Source organism: Dromiciops gliroides, chromosome 1, assembly GCF_019393635.1.
Source record: "Dromiciops gliroides isolate mDroGli1 chromosome 1, mDroGli1.pri, whole genome shotgun sequence".
In the NCBI taxonomy this organism is placed as follows: domain Eukaryota; kingdom Metazoa; phylum Chordata; class Mammalia; order Microbiotheria; family Microbiotheriidae; genus Dromiciops; species Dromiciops gliroides.
Genome location: NC_057861.1, coordinates 157,175,309 through 157,188,887, shown reverse-complemented (window position 1 = coordinate 157,188,887; position 13,579 = coordinate 157,175,309). Strand labels below are relative to the sequence as shown.

Here is a 13,579-nt window from a genome sequence, read left to right as displayed (position 1 = left end):
ACCATCTTGCAATGTTTCAAAATTAGATAGACAAATGAATAGAAGAAAATACACATGGAACAATAAAAGACAGTGAAATTCAAACTAAGGAATTCTAAATTAATATGAACTTAATATTAATAAGAGTATTATAAAATATAAACTTGATCACATGACTATAAAAATCTTTTACAAATATTCTCCTTGTTTTAAAAACTAAGTATAAAACACAATCTCAAAATCATGAAAATCTCTATGAAAATAAACCCATACCATTAATTTCAAAATGTATATGTAATAGCATAGAAATCCTATGTAACCTCTGAACTGACATTAATACTCTGAGTAAAGTTAGAACACTTTTGATTCCAATATCTAAAATCCCCAATACTCATATCAATACCTTGCTGCTTACTTCTACATTTCTGTAAAATATATACCCTTCCATGGCAAAAGAAGTGGAGTCTTGAACTATGTTGATGATTGTCATTCTTATTTAGCTTAAATTTTTCTTCTTTAACCCCTCTATATTGTCTGTCAGTCTTTTCACCGTACAAATGCTTTAGAAGATTACTAATTAAAGACAAAAGCAGGTTAACAAAATTATGAACAAAACGAGCATATCTGGAATTTAAAGGGTTTTCTAAGGTTGTCTCAGAAGCACAGCCAGGCTGGGGAAGGGCTGAGCCTGAAGCTGCAAATGTAGTTAGAGAAAGTTGCGCATGAGCATTAGATCTCTGGACTTCCTAGGCAGGGGAAGCAATGGAGGGTGGGGTTTGGAGAGGAGAGGAGGGACCAGCACAATTAGAATCAGACTTGATTTTGAACTCAGGTCTGGATTCCTCTTCCCCCACTTTGCCTCCAGGCGGTAGGGGATTAAAAGCTTCTAGAGGGTGGGTCGTTCCCTCCAGGCATGCAAAATTAGAGCAACAATTAGTGTTAGAACTGGGAAAAGCTGCAGGAATCTCTTCAGGTTTCTCTGAAAAAGCATGGTTGGGAGAGGGAGAGATATTTCCTGGTGTGAATAAGTTGCTGGCTCTTCTAACAAAAATAAAAAGAAAAATAGAAAATCCACAAAAACAAAGCATTAACATGATCTTATCTCCCATTTGTCTGGTTAAACAGACTAAAATAAAAAATAGGGTAATTAGGGAGTTTAAAAGGTCCATTCGAAAAAATTTAAAGGGAAAACACAGCCAGTACGCCAGTACTGAGCAGTTAAAGGGAGAGGGTAGGGGAAATTTCTTACCCAACCAGAAGATCAGAAGACTGAGGTTTAGCTTTCCTCTTCGTGGTCAGCCATCTGTTAAGGGCTAAAATTCTAGCTAAACTGTCTAAAATATTTAATGAGTGGTCGCCAATAAATTATAAGCTTTAGCAAGAGTTAGACTTTTAAGCATTAAGGAGAATAAGAATTTGGTAAAGAGAGAGAGAAAGGCCTAGATCCCTATCTATTAAAGGGAGAGCACATTTCTAGCTCCACTCTCCACCAGAGTCCTCAGGAAAAAGAGCGAGACTGAGCGCCAGTCTCTTCCTTCCTCCTCCCACTCGCCCGCGTCACTTCCTCCCACCAAAGAAAAGACCCCTGGTCTTGCTCTCAAAGACCTTCACTTCATGGGTGGAACTCTTCTACAGTAAGTCTCCAGCAGGTGGCATCATTCCAATCGTTACAGTCTTCCTGAGTCCAAAGCCCTTGTACTGCACTATACTTTCTCTTGCTCTGTAGGTAACAAACACTTATTAAGTGTTAAATATTCTTATGTCAGTGAACTTTTCCTTATTCTAAAACTACTTCTCTTGCTTTGCTACCTATATACCCTATAAATGTATGTCCATGGCCAGAGTAGACTATAATATCTTTGGTAGCCAGAACCAGGCCTGGGGACTTCTCTAAGGATACCTTCTAGCATGATATCAGAAATTCTACGAGGTACTTAGGATAGGTTTCATTATTACCTAAAATGTCTTGATAACTAGGAGCAAAATTTATGCCATTTCTGAACTTTGGACTTTAAAAAAAAATCATCTTTGAAAGATGATTACACTGATCACTTTAACAAAATGATACTAAGAAGCAAACTTCTTTTCTGAGCATTCTGGCCAGTGCTCAGAATGGCAACCAGATACTGGCTTGGAATGGGTCAGTTTCAAGAAGTATATTTGGACTACTTGAGAATGCATTAGTGGCTACTAAAAAGAAAAAGTAGAGAAATGTTTTTACCTATTTTTAGAAGAAAGTGTTACTGAACTCACAAAGGTAGGAAAAGAGAAGAAAATAACCTGTATTAGAAGTTATATAAAACTTCAAATAAATACTACCTTAAATACTTTCCTTAAAACAAAAATTTTAAAAGGAAGTTAATTAAAATCAATGAAATATGATGATCATCCTGGGCTAGGATGGAGCCCACTCTCACTGAAGGATGTATCCAAAAAAGGAAATAGAAATGAGACTATTTTTATTTTAGATCATTTTGGTTTTCTCTTTTATTATTTTTCTTAAAAGTATTATCTTCTTCTCTGTTCCATTTTTCTATTGTTTCATGCATTTTCATGCATTCTAGAGCACCCACTTTTAAGAATATATCATCAGATATTCTATATTTTTATGAAGCTGAAATTACAAAAAAAAATTTGTAGTAATCAAAAAAGTTTCCATTTCCTAAAGCCTAAATAAACTATATTTAAATCAACAACTTAAATCTCAACCATGGTTTGCCAATTTTCATTAACATACAGTGAAATTGATTTATTTATAATTGGGAAAATCAACATTTTTAGTTCAAGACAATAATTTACTATTTTTTTGCAGGGCGATGAGGGTTAAGTGACTTGCCCAGGGTCAAATAGCTAGTAAGTGTCAAGTGTCTGAGGCCAGATTTGAATCCAGGGCCAGTGCTTTATCTACTGCAACACCTAGCTGCCCCCAATAATTTACTTTTTTGTTGTTGTTGTTTTAGAGGGCAATGAGGGTTAAGTGACTTGCTCAGGGTCACACAGCTAGTAACTGTCAAGTGTCTGAGGCTGGATTTGAACTCAGGTACTCTTGAATCCAAGGCTAGTGCTTCATCCACTGTGCCACCTAGCTGCCCCCTAATAATTTACTTTTAATAATAGAAACAGACAGAAGTAAAATTCTTTTACTACTTTGGTTAGCACAAATTTAATGCAGGTCAGGTTTCCCCAGACAAGTATATTTTTATTTACCAACTGAACATAAATCTTTACCTAAGTTAAAGATGGCTCACACTGACAGTCCACTACCCTTCTCTAGTAGCTTCTGGAGATTCCCATTGGGAGAGGAGCCTGGCCCTTTTCTTCAACAATTTAACAAAGAAACAGGTTTTTAGGGGCTATGTAGACTTAACTATACCTAAACTAGAAGCTTTTCTGCTGCATTCCAGTGAAGCTGTCTTCCAATATTTGCTTAAAGACCAACAAGGATGGAAAGTCACCTATCTCTTATGTCTGCCCATTCCACTTTTAGAATGTACAGTCACTGTCTTCCACCCCACCCCTGGATAATCATAAGATTTCATAGAAGTTTTTCTAACATGTTATTTTCTTTTTCTGCTTTTCCACCTTTTGGAGATAAGTAACACTTTTTTCTCAGCATAGGCAAGAAATATGTCCAATTTTCCTTTCTAGAAGTCACCAATACGTCCTTAAATAGTCCAAGTATGCCTCTTGAAACTGACCTGTGACTAATCCTGTAACTGGATGCCATTGGACTATAGTATTCACAAGGAAGTTTGTTTCTTAATATCATTTTGGTAAAGTGAACAGTCTGAGAATTTTTAACTGCTTCCCGAGTTTTTATCTTGAAGTTCACATTTCAGAGAAGGAATGGATTACCTTTCTAGTTATCAAGTCATCCTAAGTAGTAAGAAAACCTATTCTAAGTATCTGGTAGAATTTTTGATAGGATACTAGATGTTCTAGATAGAGAAGTATTGCTCATAGCCCTGGTTCAGGCTACCAAAGGTAATCCAGTTTGGCCATGGACATACATCTATAGGGAATACAACTAGCAAAACAGTAACAACAACAAAAATGATTAACCCAGTGTCTGGATAATGAGTTGGATACTTACCTGTTAACCCTCTATTCAATATCTGGAATGAGGTTCCTTGACTCAAAGAAATTCAATTTAAGAAATATTTATTAAGCACCTACTACATGTAAAGCACTGAGCTGGACATTGGGGATACAAAGATGTAAACAAACAATCGGTGCTAATAAGAAGCATGTGTGATGAATGAAAAATTCCCTTGAGACAGAGTTTCTGAGTAATTAATAATCAATGTATTCATTAGGCTAGCTAATAATCAATAAATTGATGTCTTTGGTTTCTTTTGGAAAACCAAAGACAGAAACATGGAGAGCCTGACAGCCTTAACTGCTTTTTGAAAGAAAATACTCCTGACAAGTGCAACTCAACTCTTATTGGTGGACATTTAATGAAGAACTGGGCTAGAAGTCTTTAGCTCCTCCTGTTGATAACATGGCTTGTTCATAAGACTCAGTTGCCTCCAGTCATCTGGATAGGGGAATCCATCTCCATCCAGACCACTTTGGTTGTTTTTCTCCTTTATGACCTGGGTCATCCTAAAGTCTGATGGAGGGGTATAAGGACAGGGGATATTCTCCTTGGGGTAAGGACTTGTCCAGACTGGATTCTGTTTGCACTCTCAACAGAAGTAAGTTCTCCTCATTGGGTGGAGTCAGGCCCAAAATGGAAAAGCAGGTTCCCCAAGGGTTAAGGCAATCTCTTCAATCAATTGTGTCTTTGAGAAACTGACTTTTTATATGAGGAAATGTGAGAAGAAAAGCCTGGATCCTAATTTAATAATTGTTATTAATGTAATAGCAAAATAATTTCTCTCATATGTATGTAATAATTTTTTTCTAAGCAAAAAGATAGTTTTCTATCAGCCACACTAAACTTGTGCAATACTGAATTACCAAGGAAACACTTCTTTTTGATGCACATCATCAGAAAGCCATCTCGAAGATGATGTATAATGTTAAGTGCCATTCTTCTTGTGATGGATAACCCAAAGTGTCATTGCTCAGATGATGGATAATAGAAAGCAACCACAGCTTTTATGATCTATTCTAGTGTTGGAACAGCTCTGCTGTAAAATACATGATTAGAGTAAGTCTCCCTCTGTTATCTGTCAACAGGCTAGTAGTTCTGAGTGTTATATAGCCTCACTATGGTGCTGACCCGACAATATGTAATGTAAATTTTAATCTTTTAACTGCTGTAGAAAATTGTATCTATTTTATAAAAGTGGAGGGGATTAAGAAAAGTTCATTTTATAAAGATAAAGGGAAAGGTATAACTATTTTAAAACTAGGGAGTGCTAATCCTTTTATTTAGGTCTAGGATAGACAGGAGAAATTCATTTTGCTATGTGCATTTATAAGGTCACACAATTTATCCTTTTCACGGAATATGCATTCATCCAATAAACATTCACTAAATGCCCATTATTTGTAAGAAAGAAAGAATATTGATACATATATATATGTATATATATGTATATATACACACACACACATATATGTATATATACACATATACATATGTCTCATGTATGCTATATATAATTGTATTGTGACATGAAATGTTCAAGAGACATAATTTCTGGGTAATCAATCATTTTATTAATTATAGCCAAAGGATAGTTAATAAAAGGATGGTCATTTGGCTTTTTTTCATAAACCAAAAGACCCCTCATGGAGACTTTTTGATGCTTGACCCTTAGAAAAGTGAGTAGTGTTCCTAACAGGTGAGAATCAACTCTGATTGGTTAACAATGAGAGAATGAATATAATGAGAAGGGGGCCTATTCTAATGAGGGGCTGTATACAAGACTCTGATCATGTCACTCATGGACAGAGGCTCACCTCAAGCCTGACTACTGAAAGTCTTAAATATTTTTTGAAAGAAAATGCCCCAACAAGTGGAAATCAACCCTAAATGGTGGACATTTAAGGATCCTTGTCACAATAAGGACCAGATTCACCTTGGTGATTATAAGTTCTTGTTAATACTAGACAGAGCTCCAGAAAAATGCAAAGCTCCCTTTGCTCTCCAGAGATTTGACAATCTCTGCTTCTTTCTTCTCAAGCATTAGAGGTGTGGTCAGTGGGAATATATCAAATCAAAATCACACCATCACACCAGGAAAACTTCTCTGCCTCCCAGGCTGGCTGTGAGTTGGGTGTCATGAAGTGCAATACATAGACTGAAGTATATTCTTTTTAATTTATGGGCATGAAATTTACAAATGGGAATGGAATCACAGTAACTCTATTGCTATCCTTTTAGTCTCTTTCAAATGGAAGTTACCTACAACCAATATAGGCTTGCTTGGAACTCAACAAAGTTAGGAAAGTCATGTTTTAACTTTTTGGTCACTGATCCTACTTCTTCTTATCCTAGGAATTAGGAAAGAAGGTCCATCCCATAAAACTTTATACCCAACTGCTGTTTTATTCTTTTTCTTTCCTTTCTTTTTTAATTTTCTGAGGCAATCAGGGTTAAGTGACTTGTCCAGGGTCACCAGCTAGTACCTGAAGCTGTATCTGAACTGAGGTCCTTCTGACTTCAGGGCCAGTGCTCTATCCATTGATACCTAATTGCTCCTGTTATTATATTCTTTCAGAAGAGTCATAATCCCATTCACTGAGGGGCTCAGCCATTTGTGCCATTACTCAGCTTCTCTTTGCAGTGTCAAAGAAGCAGACTTAAAGGAAGGGCACTCAAAATTGGTTTTTCCTCACTCCTAGCTGCCTTGTTCTGGTACATTCTACTATTTTTGCCTTTATATTCATCTCATGAACCATGTCCTGCCCACCACCCCAAACCCCTATCCCCCAAACAAAAGGATCTTTACTGTAGTAATAGGTAGTTGTTAACCTAGGGTCTGTGAAATTTTAAAAAATTATTTCAACATAATTATTTGCCTCTGTAATCCCATGTATTATATGGGTCACTTGGTCAACAAATAGGACCGATCCTTCTCTATACTGACTTACATCACAAATTGATCATATGTTATTACATGGTAATAAATCATACATCATGTATGACATATATACTATAGTAATGTTATATTAAACATATGCATGCATACATACATATGTACATATGAATGAAGGGAAAGGGAATAAGCATTTATATAGCACCTAGTATGTTCCAGGCACAATAATAAGCACTTTAGAATAATCTCATTTTATCTTCACAACAACCCTGCAAGGTAAGTGCTGTTTTTACTGCTACTTTATTGTTGAGAAAACTAAGGCAGGGGTTAAGTGACTTACCCAGGATCACAGGTAGTATCTTCCTCACTTCATGCCTAGTTCTTTATCCACTGCGTCACATACACATATAACAGATTATATTACATTGTAATGTATATAGATTATATGTGCCATTTATATACGTACATATAGATTATGTTACAGATTATATATACACAAATACATATTATATCACCATATAACATGTACAAAAAAGTTATAAATTGATATTTTATTGAAAAAACTATAAAGATGTATATATTACAATAACATCATGTAGTAGGTTGTTTTTCACTTAAAGTATAAAATCTTTAAGCTTGCTTATTCAGTGCATAGTTTCAAAGTGTATACAAATTTTCAAACTATTAACCATTTAAATGGAAAAAACTTCTGAAATACATTATTCAAGATCATATATTAAGATGCTTTTTTAGTGGTAAATTTTAATTAGAATAAGAAACACTTTTAAAGCCAGAAAGGTGGGGAAGAATAACCTTAAAAATCATGTAGTTCAAACCCTTCAATTTACACATGAAGATGCTAAGTGCTCGAGGAGTTAACTAATTTTCCCAAGACCACAGATAATAGCAGAGTCACTTCCAATTCTCTTTGCTCAATGGATCTTCCTTTTAAATGAAAAACTTTCTAAATGAAAAACAAACGACCCCCTCTAAGTATAACCTTCAAATTGTACTATTTATGTATTTTATCCATCTCTGAATGAGTTTCCTATCTGAAATTCACACAATATCACCTTTGCATGATCATACAAAGAAAGTCCTGAGTCAGAGTTGTCTCTGTCCAGTTTGGTGTTTCAGACTAGGTACTGGAATGAAAAGAGACACTCATAGACCATATAACGTTTAATAAAAGAAATTCTCTTACCAGTGGAATGGAGAGGATATTTACTAAAGATACAGCATTGATTCATTTGGAAACATCTGCCCTAACCTCTTTATTTGCCATGGTTGTGAGCTTTGTTAGAAGTATGTGGTGACTACAGAGCAGTAGGAAATCCATAAAGTATAAGTAGCCTCCATTCCATGAGGGCTGGTGGGGTTTTTAAATTAAAAAATTTTTTTTTTATTAAGGCAACTGGAAAACTCCTTCAATAGTTTAGACTTAGTGCCTGGAGCTAATTAATTAAGTCTCTAGGATGTTTTCCTTATCTCTGTAGAGAGAAGCTGCCCTGGTCTATATGGAATAAATGTTGCTCTTATCACAGAGGGCTAGTATTCTATAGAGATAAATTAAGCAAAAAACCTGTGTGGTAAAATTTGATTTTTTAAAAAAAAGTAATACAAGGTATAAATTGAAGGACTAAGAAAAAAGAAAAACAGTGACCAAAATATTTTTGCTAATGTCCCAAAATTTTCATCACTAACTTTATTTCTTAAAGACTTTCTAGGGGGAATCTAGGTGGCACAGTGGACCAAGAACCGGCCCTGGATTTAGGAAGACCTGAGTTCAAATCTGGTCTCAGACACTTGACACTAGCTGTGTTACCCTGGGCAAGTCACTTAACCCTCGTTGCCCTGAAAAAAAAGACTTTCTTAAGGAGAAGGAAATTTTTCCTGATTATTTGGTTTAGGGAGAGGGTTAATGTTAATGATACAGGAGATAATATAGATTATTTTATTTGATTAATTCATTGTCACTAAACTGAGAGCAGAGTTTGGAAGGAATGGTACAGCTTAAGCTGCATTCATCATTCAGAGATAGAAGCTCACAACTGGGAGCTCAGAGACCATATAGTCCAAATGGTACTTGATTGAGAATCCTCTTTATAACATAGCTACCAGTGTGAACCTACCATCCTCTGTGTCTCTGTGCCTACATTATTAAACTTATACTCAGTTCCACATCTTTAAATGATTTCATCTGACATTTATTACGTGTTTACTAAATGCAGTGTCCTATGAAATAATGCCAATTCACCTTTGAAGAATAATATAAGGTTGGCAAAATAGTTCTTACAGCAATCCTGTGAGATAACTAGTGAAATGATTATCTCTATTACTTAGATAAAGAGAATGAGAAAGAAGTAGCTTATCTGTGGTCATATAGCTAGTGACTACTAGACCTAGGCTTTGAACTTATTCTCTTGATACAAAGCTGGCATTCTGTCCCCTGTACCATAGATTTCTTTCAACCACTGGTAGTCAACAATGTTCTTGCCTTCAAGGAGTTTATAATCTCACAGCAAGATAAGAAATGTCCATGTCTCCAATGTGAGAGAATGAGACTGTTCACACACACACACATGTATAGGCAAAAGTAGGCATATGAGATTTGTAGAAGGAAAATCACTTATTACTAACTTGTAGTGGGGACATTGGAAAAGGCTTTGCATAGGAAGGAGCATCTGAATCTGGCCTGGAAAGGAAGGTAGAATGTTGAAGTGATTCTGTTACAAGTATTGGAAATAGGATGTACAGATGCACAGAGGTAGAAGACAGCAGGATAAGGTCAGCTAACAGCTAGTAGTGCAGCTTGGCTAAATACTTAATTGTTCTCTGATGGTTTCATTGTGGGCCCTTGGCACCAGTGTTCTAGACAATGGCCTCTGATTAATTATTATAATCCTTTAAATTATACTAAACTGCTTTTCCTGCACAGTGCTGGGCACACTATAAGTGCTTAATAAATACTTTATCAGTGTATCTAGCTCTTTATCTCGTGTACAATTTTGTGTTAAGAGTTGAGATTAAATATTGAGAATGATTACTCTTAGAGGGCCATTGATATTGTACATCATGAAATAAATGAATTAAAACAAAAGACAAATCAGAAATGGTATTCACATTCACGGAGGAGGTCTAGGAAATTAAAGTTTAACTTCTTTTTCTTTAATTTTCTTCCAGTAATTGCAAATGAAGGTTTTTATATCATATTGAAAGGAGCTGTCCGACCAAGGAGCAAAGTATACAAGAAAATGATTGAATTGTCATCTGCAGATTTTTTCAGTGACCCATCCTCAGTACATTCATCTGAAGAAGAATTTTTCCAGGAGAATCCACTTACAAAATATCGTTCTTTCATCAGTCCACACTGCATAATAGTAAGTACTTCATCCATTTATTGTTATGAAATAGTTTGAACTTGTTCTGATATACAACTCCACATCTCCTTGATTAGGTAATTATAATCTTGGGAGAACTGTTATTAATTTATTTTCTTTTCTAAAACTACAGGTTCTCAAATGATAACTGAATTTGAAATTTGGTTATTACATTTATATGTCTGATACTATCCATGTTGGAATTTTTTTTTACTTATTGTTCATTCCTCTTCTTATAATTTCTTATATTTGAATTTAAACATTTGTTAAGTAATGTTTTCATTGCCCAGTTTGCTCTTAAACTACTTTTGTGTCCTGATAGGACTTAAAAATGCACTTGTCCATCCATTGCTGGATAGTGCTGTTTTGCTTGTATCCATTTGGTTCAATTCTCTCACTTTACCGACATGGAAACTGAGGCTCAAAAAAGTCAAGAACTGGGAACATTAGCCTGAGAAAGGAAGATTTCAGTGTTTTATGATGGCTGTCTTCAATGTTTATCATGTGTAAGATTGGTTAGACATATTACACACAGCTACATAAGACACAATTAGTATTAAGATGTGGAAACTGCATAGGCAGATTTACAATTGATGTCATGAAAAAGCTTTCTAACGTTTAGAGCTGTCCAACTGTCTCTGGAGGTAGTTTCCCTTCACAGGAGGTATTTAAGCAAAGGCTGGATGATCAGTAGATAGATATGCTTTAGAATGGGGGAACTTAATGAAGAGTTTGTGAAATTGTTATAGTTTAATAACTATATTTGAATAAATTTGGTTTATTTTTATAATCCTACATTTTTTTGCATTTAAAAACATATTTTGAGGAGGAATCCATAAGCTTCACCTCTGTGAAAAAAAGAAATGAACAACTCCCTATTTTAGAAGAATTTTCTGATTATGAGTGTGTTGACCTAGATGACTGTTAAAGTTCCTTCAAATTATAAGATTTTATGATTCATGGTGTCAGGTTTAGTAAAGATGGTGATCTGGAAGCATATTTTAGGGCCATTAAAATAAATGGGAAAACCAAAAAGAAATACAAGTTAGGGAAAGAAATGAACTAAATTTTGTGCAGATTGAGCTGAACATACATGGTTTAGACTCACAGAATTTGAGTTTAAAAGAACAGAGTTATCCAGGCTAATCCATTCCTCAATAAGACTCTTTTCCTATACAACATCAATCAATCCCCTACATTTATTAAGGACCTACTATATTCTAGACACTGTAGTAAGTTCTGTGGACACACATCAAAAGTGAGATCCTCTGCTGTCAAGAAGGTATAGGTCAATTGGGTGGACCATATGCACATATATAAGTATATATACACGCTGTATATTTATGTGTGTATATATAAACATGTTTGCATGTATATATACATACATACACATGCTGTGTGTACATAAATGCAAGGGATATTTTAGAAAGAAATCACTAAAAGCTAGAGTTGGGGGAACAGATCAGAAAAGGCTCCTTGTGGGTAGCTAGGTGGCACAGTGGATTAAAGCACCAGCCCTTGATTCAGGAGTACCTGAGTTCAAATCCAGCCTCAGACACTGGACACTTACTAGCTGTGTGACCCTGGGCAAGTCACTTAACCCTTATTGTCCTGTCAAAAAGTAAAGGTTCCTTGTAAAGATGGGCTTGAGTTGCAACTTGAAAGAAACCAGATATTCTAAGGCAAAATTGATAAGGGAATACATTCCAGACTTGAAAAATGGGAAATGCAAAAGCACAGAGGCAGGAAATGGAGTGAGTGTGAGGAACAGCAAGGAGGTCAATATGACTAGAAACAGATTGTGAAAGGGAGTGATGACAATCTTGAAATAAGACAAAGCCAGATTTTGGAAAAATTGAAACACCAAATCAAAGTAATTTATAATTGATCTGAGAGGGAATTGGAAGCCACTGTATTTTATGGAGTAGGAATAACATGATCAGACATATGCTCTAGGAAAATCACCTGAGCTTCTAGATGGAAGATGGGTTGAAGAGGGGAGAGATTTTAGGGAAGAAAACTAATTACGAGGTTATTGCAAAAGTTCAGGCAAGAAAAAATAAGGATCATTGTTAACAGATGAGGGGGATATATAAGAAATACGTTGTGAAACAATGTGATTTAGTAAATAATTGAACATGTGGAGTGAGAGTCAGTAATTGAGGATGAGATAGAAGTTGTGAATCTGGGTGAATGGAAAGGTGATGGTGCCTCCAACAGTATTAGGGAAGTTAAAACAACAGAGACATTAGGGAAGTTAAAACAACAGAGACATAACCAACAAGGAATTATTTGGAATTTCTTTGAAGGGCTCTAGTGAGGGGGAATCAGTTGCCTTCTATGGCAGCCCACTAGATAATAGCATGATATTTTTTTTAGAAAGATTTGTCCTTATAGTGAGCCTAAATCTGCCTCTTTGCCCATACTTGTTGGGAATCTAAGAGCAGTGTCTAGGAAGCTGGATATTTAAGTTTGGTGCTCAGGGAAGGTATTATGGCTAAGGATAAATAAACATTTGGAAGCCATCTGCATACAGATGGAAGTTGAACGTTATGGAAACGAAACCCCTTAGGCAGAGAGTATACTTGCTGAGTTAAAGACAGGAATGGTTTAGAATAACAATTTCTGTGATGACATCATAGGACATGATAGCAAAAACATCATAAATAATACTTTATTTTGTCTCACTTTTAAAACAGATTTATTTATATGATAAAATTCTAAATAAAATGTCAGTAACTATATTAAAAGACTTACAACTTATATAATTTTATATTAATGTCCAAAATCATTAGACAACTTCTAAGCCTCACTAACATCAATTAACATATATTTCCCTAAAATTCCATTGAATTTTTTCTTCATTTTCATCTTTGTCAGTTTGATGAGTCTTACTTCAGTGTGCTTTTCATTTATATTTCATTGATAAATTTTGAAAACTTTTACATATTTTAAAAATTAAGTAAAACCTATTTGTTTATAGTCTTAGATAAATGATTAACCAAAGAATGGCTATAAGTCTTAAAATGTGACACAATATTTTTCATATATTAGACTTTTATCAAAGTTAATTGATAAAATATTTTGACTGTATTTTTTCTTTTAATTCTAGTAGCATTGATTTATTTAAGTAAAAATTCAAAATATTTTTTCATATAATCAACATAATCTATTTAAAAATAATTTCCTTTAGATGCTAGTTGATTAGGACTCCTCCCTATCCCC

The 13,579-nt window shown here is 34.9% G+C and overlaps 1 protein-coding gene across 1 annotated transcript in view; it reads left to right on the top strand.

The window, feature by feature from the left end:
• The window catches only part of CNBD1 (cyclic nucleotide binding domain containing 1), a 597,705-nt gene that overhangs the window by 336,462 nt on the left and 247,664 nt on the right, over positions 1 to 13,579 (top strand). The window contains 1 exon segment of the mRNA XM_043992600.1: positions 10,158 to 10,354. Coding sequence (XP_043848535.1) covers positions 10,158 to 10,354 — 197 coding nt within the window.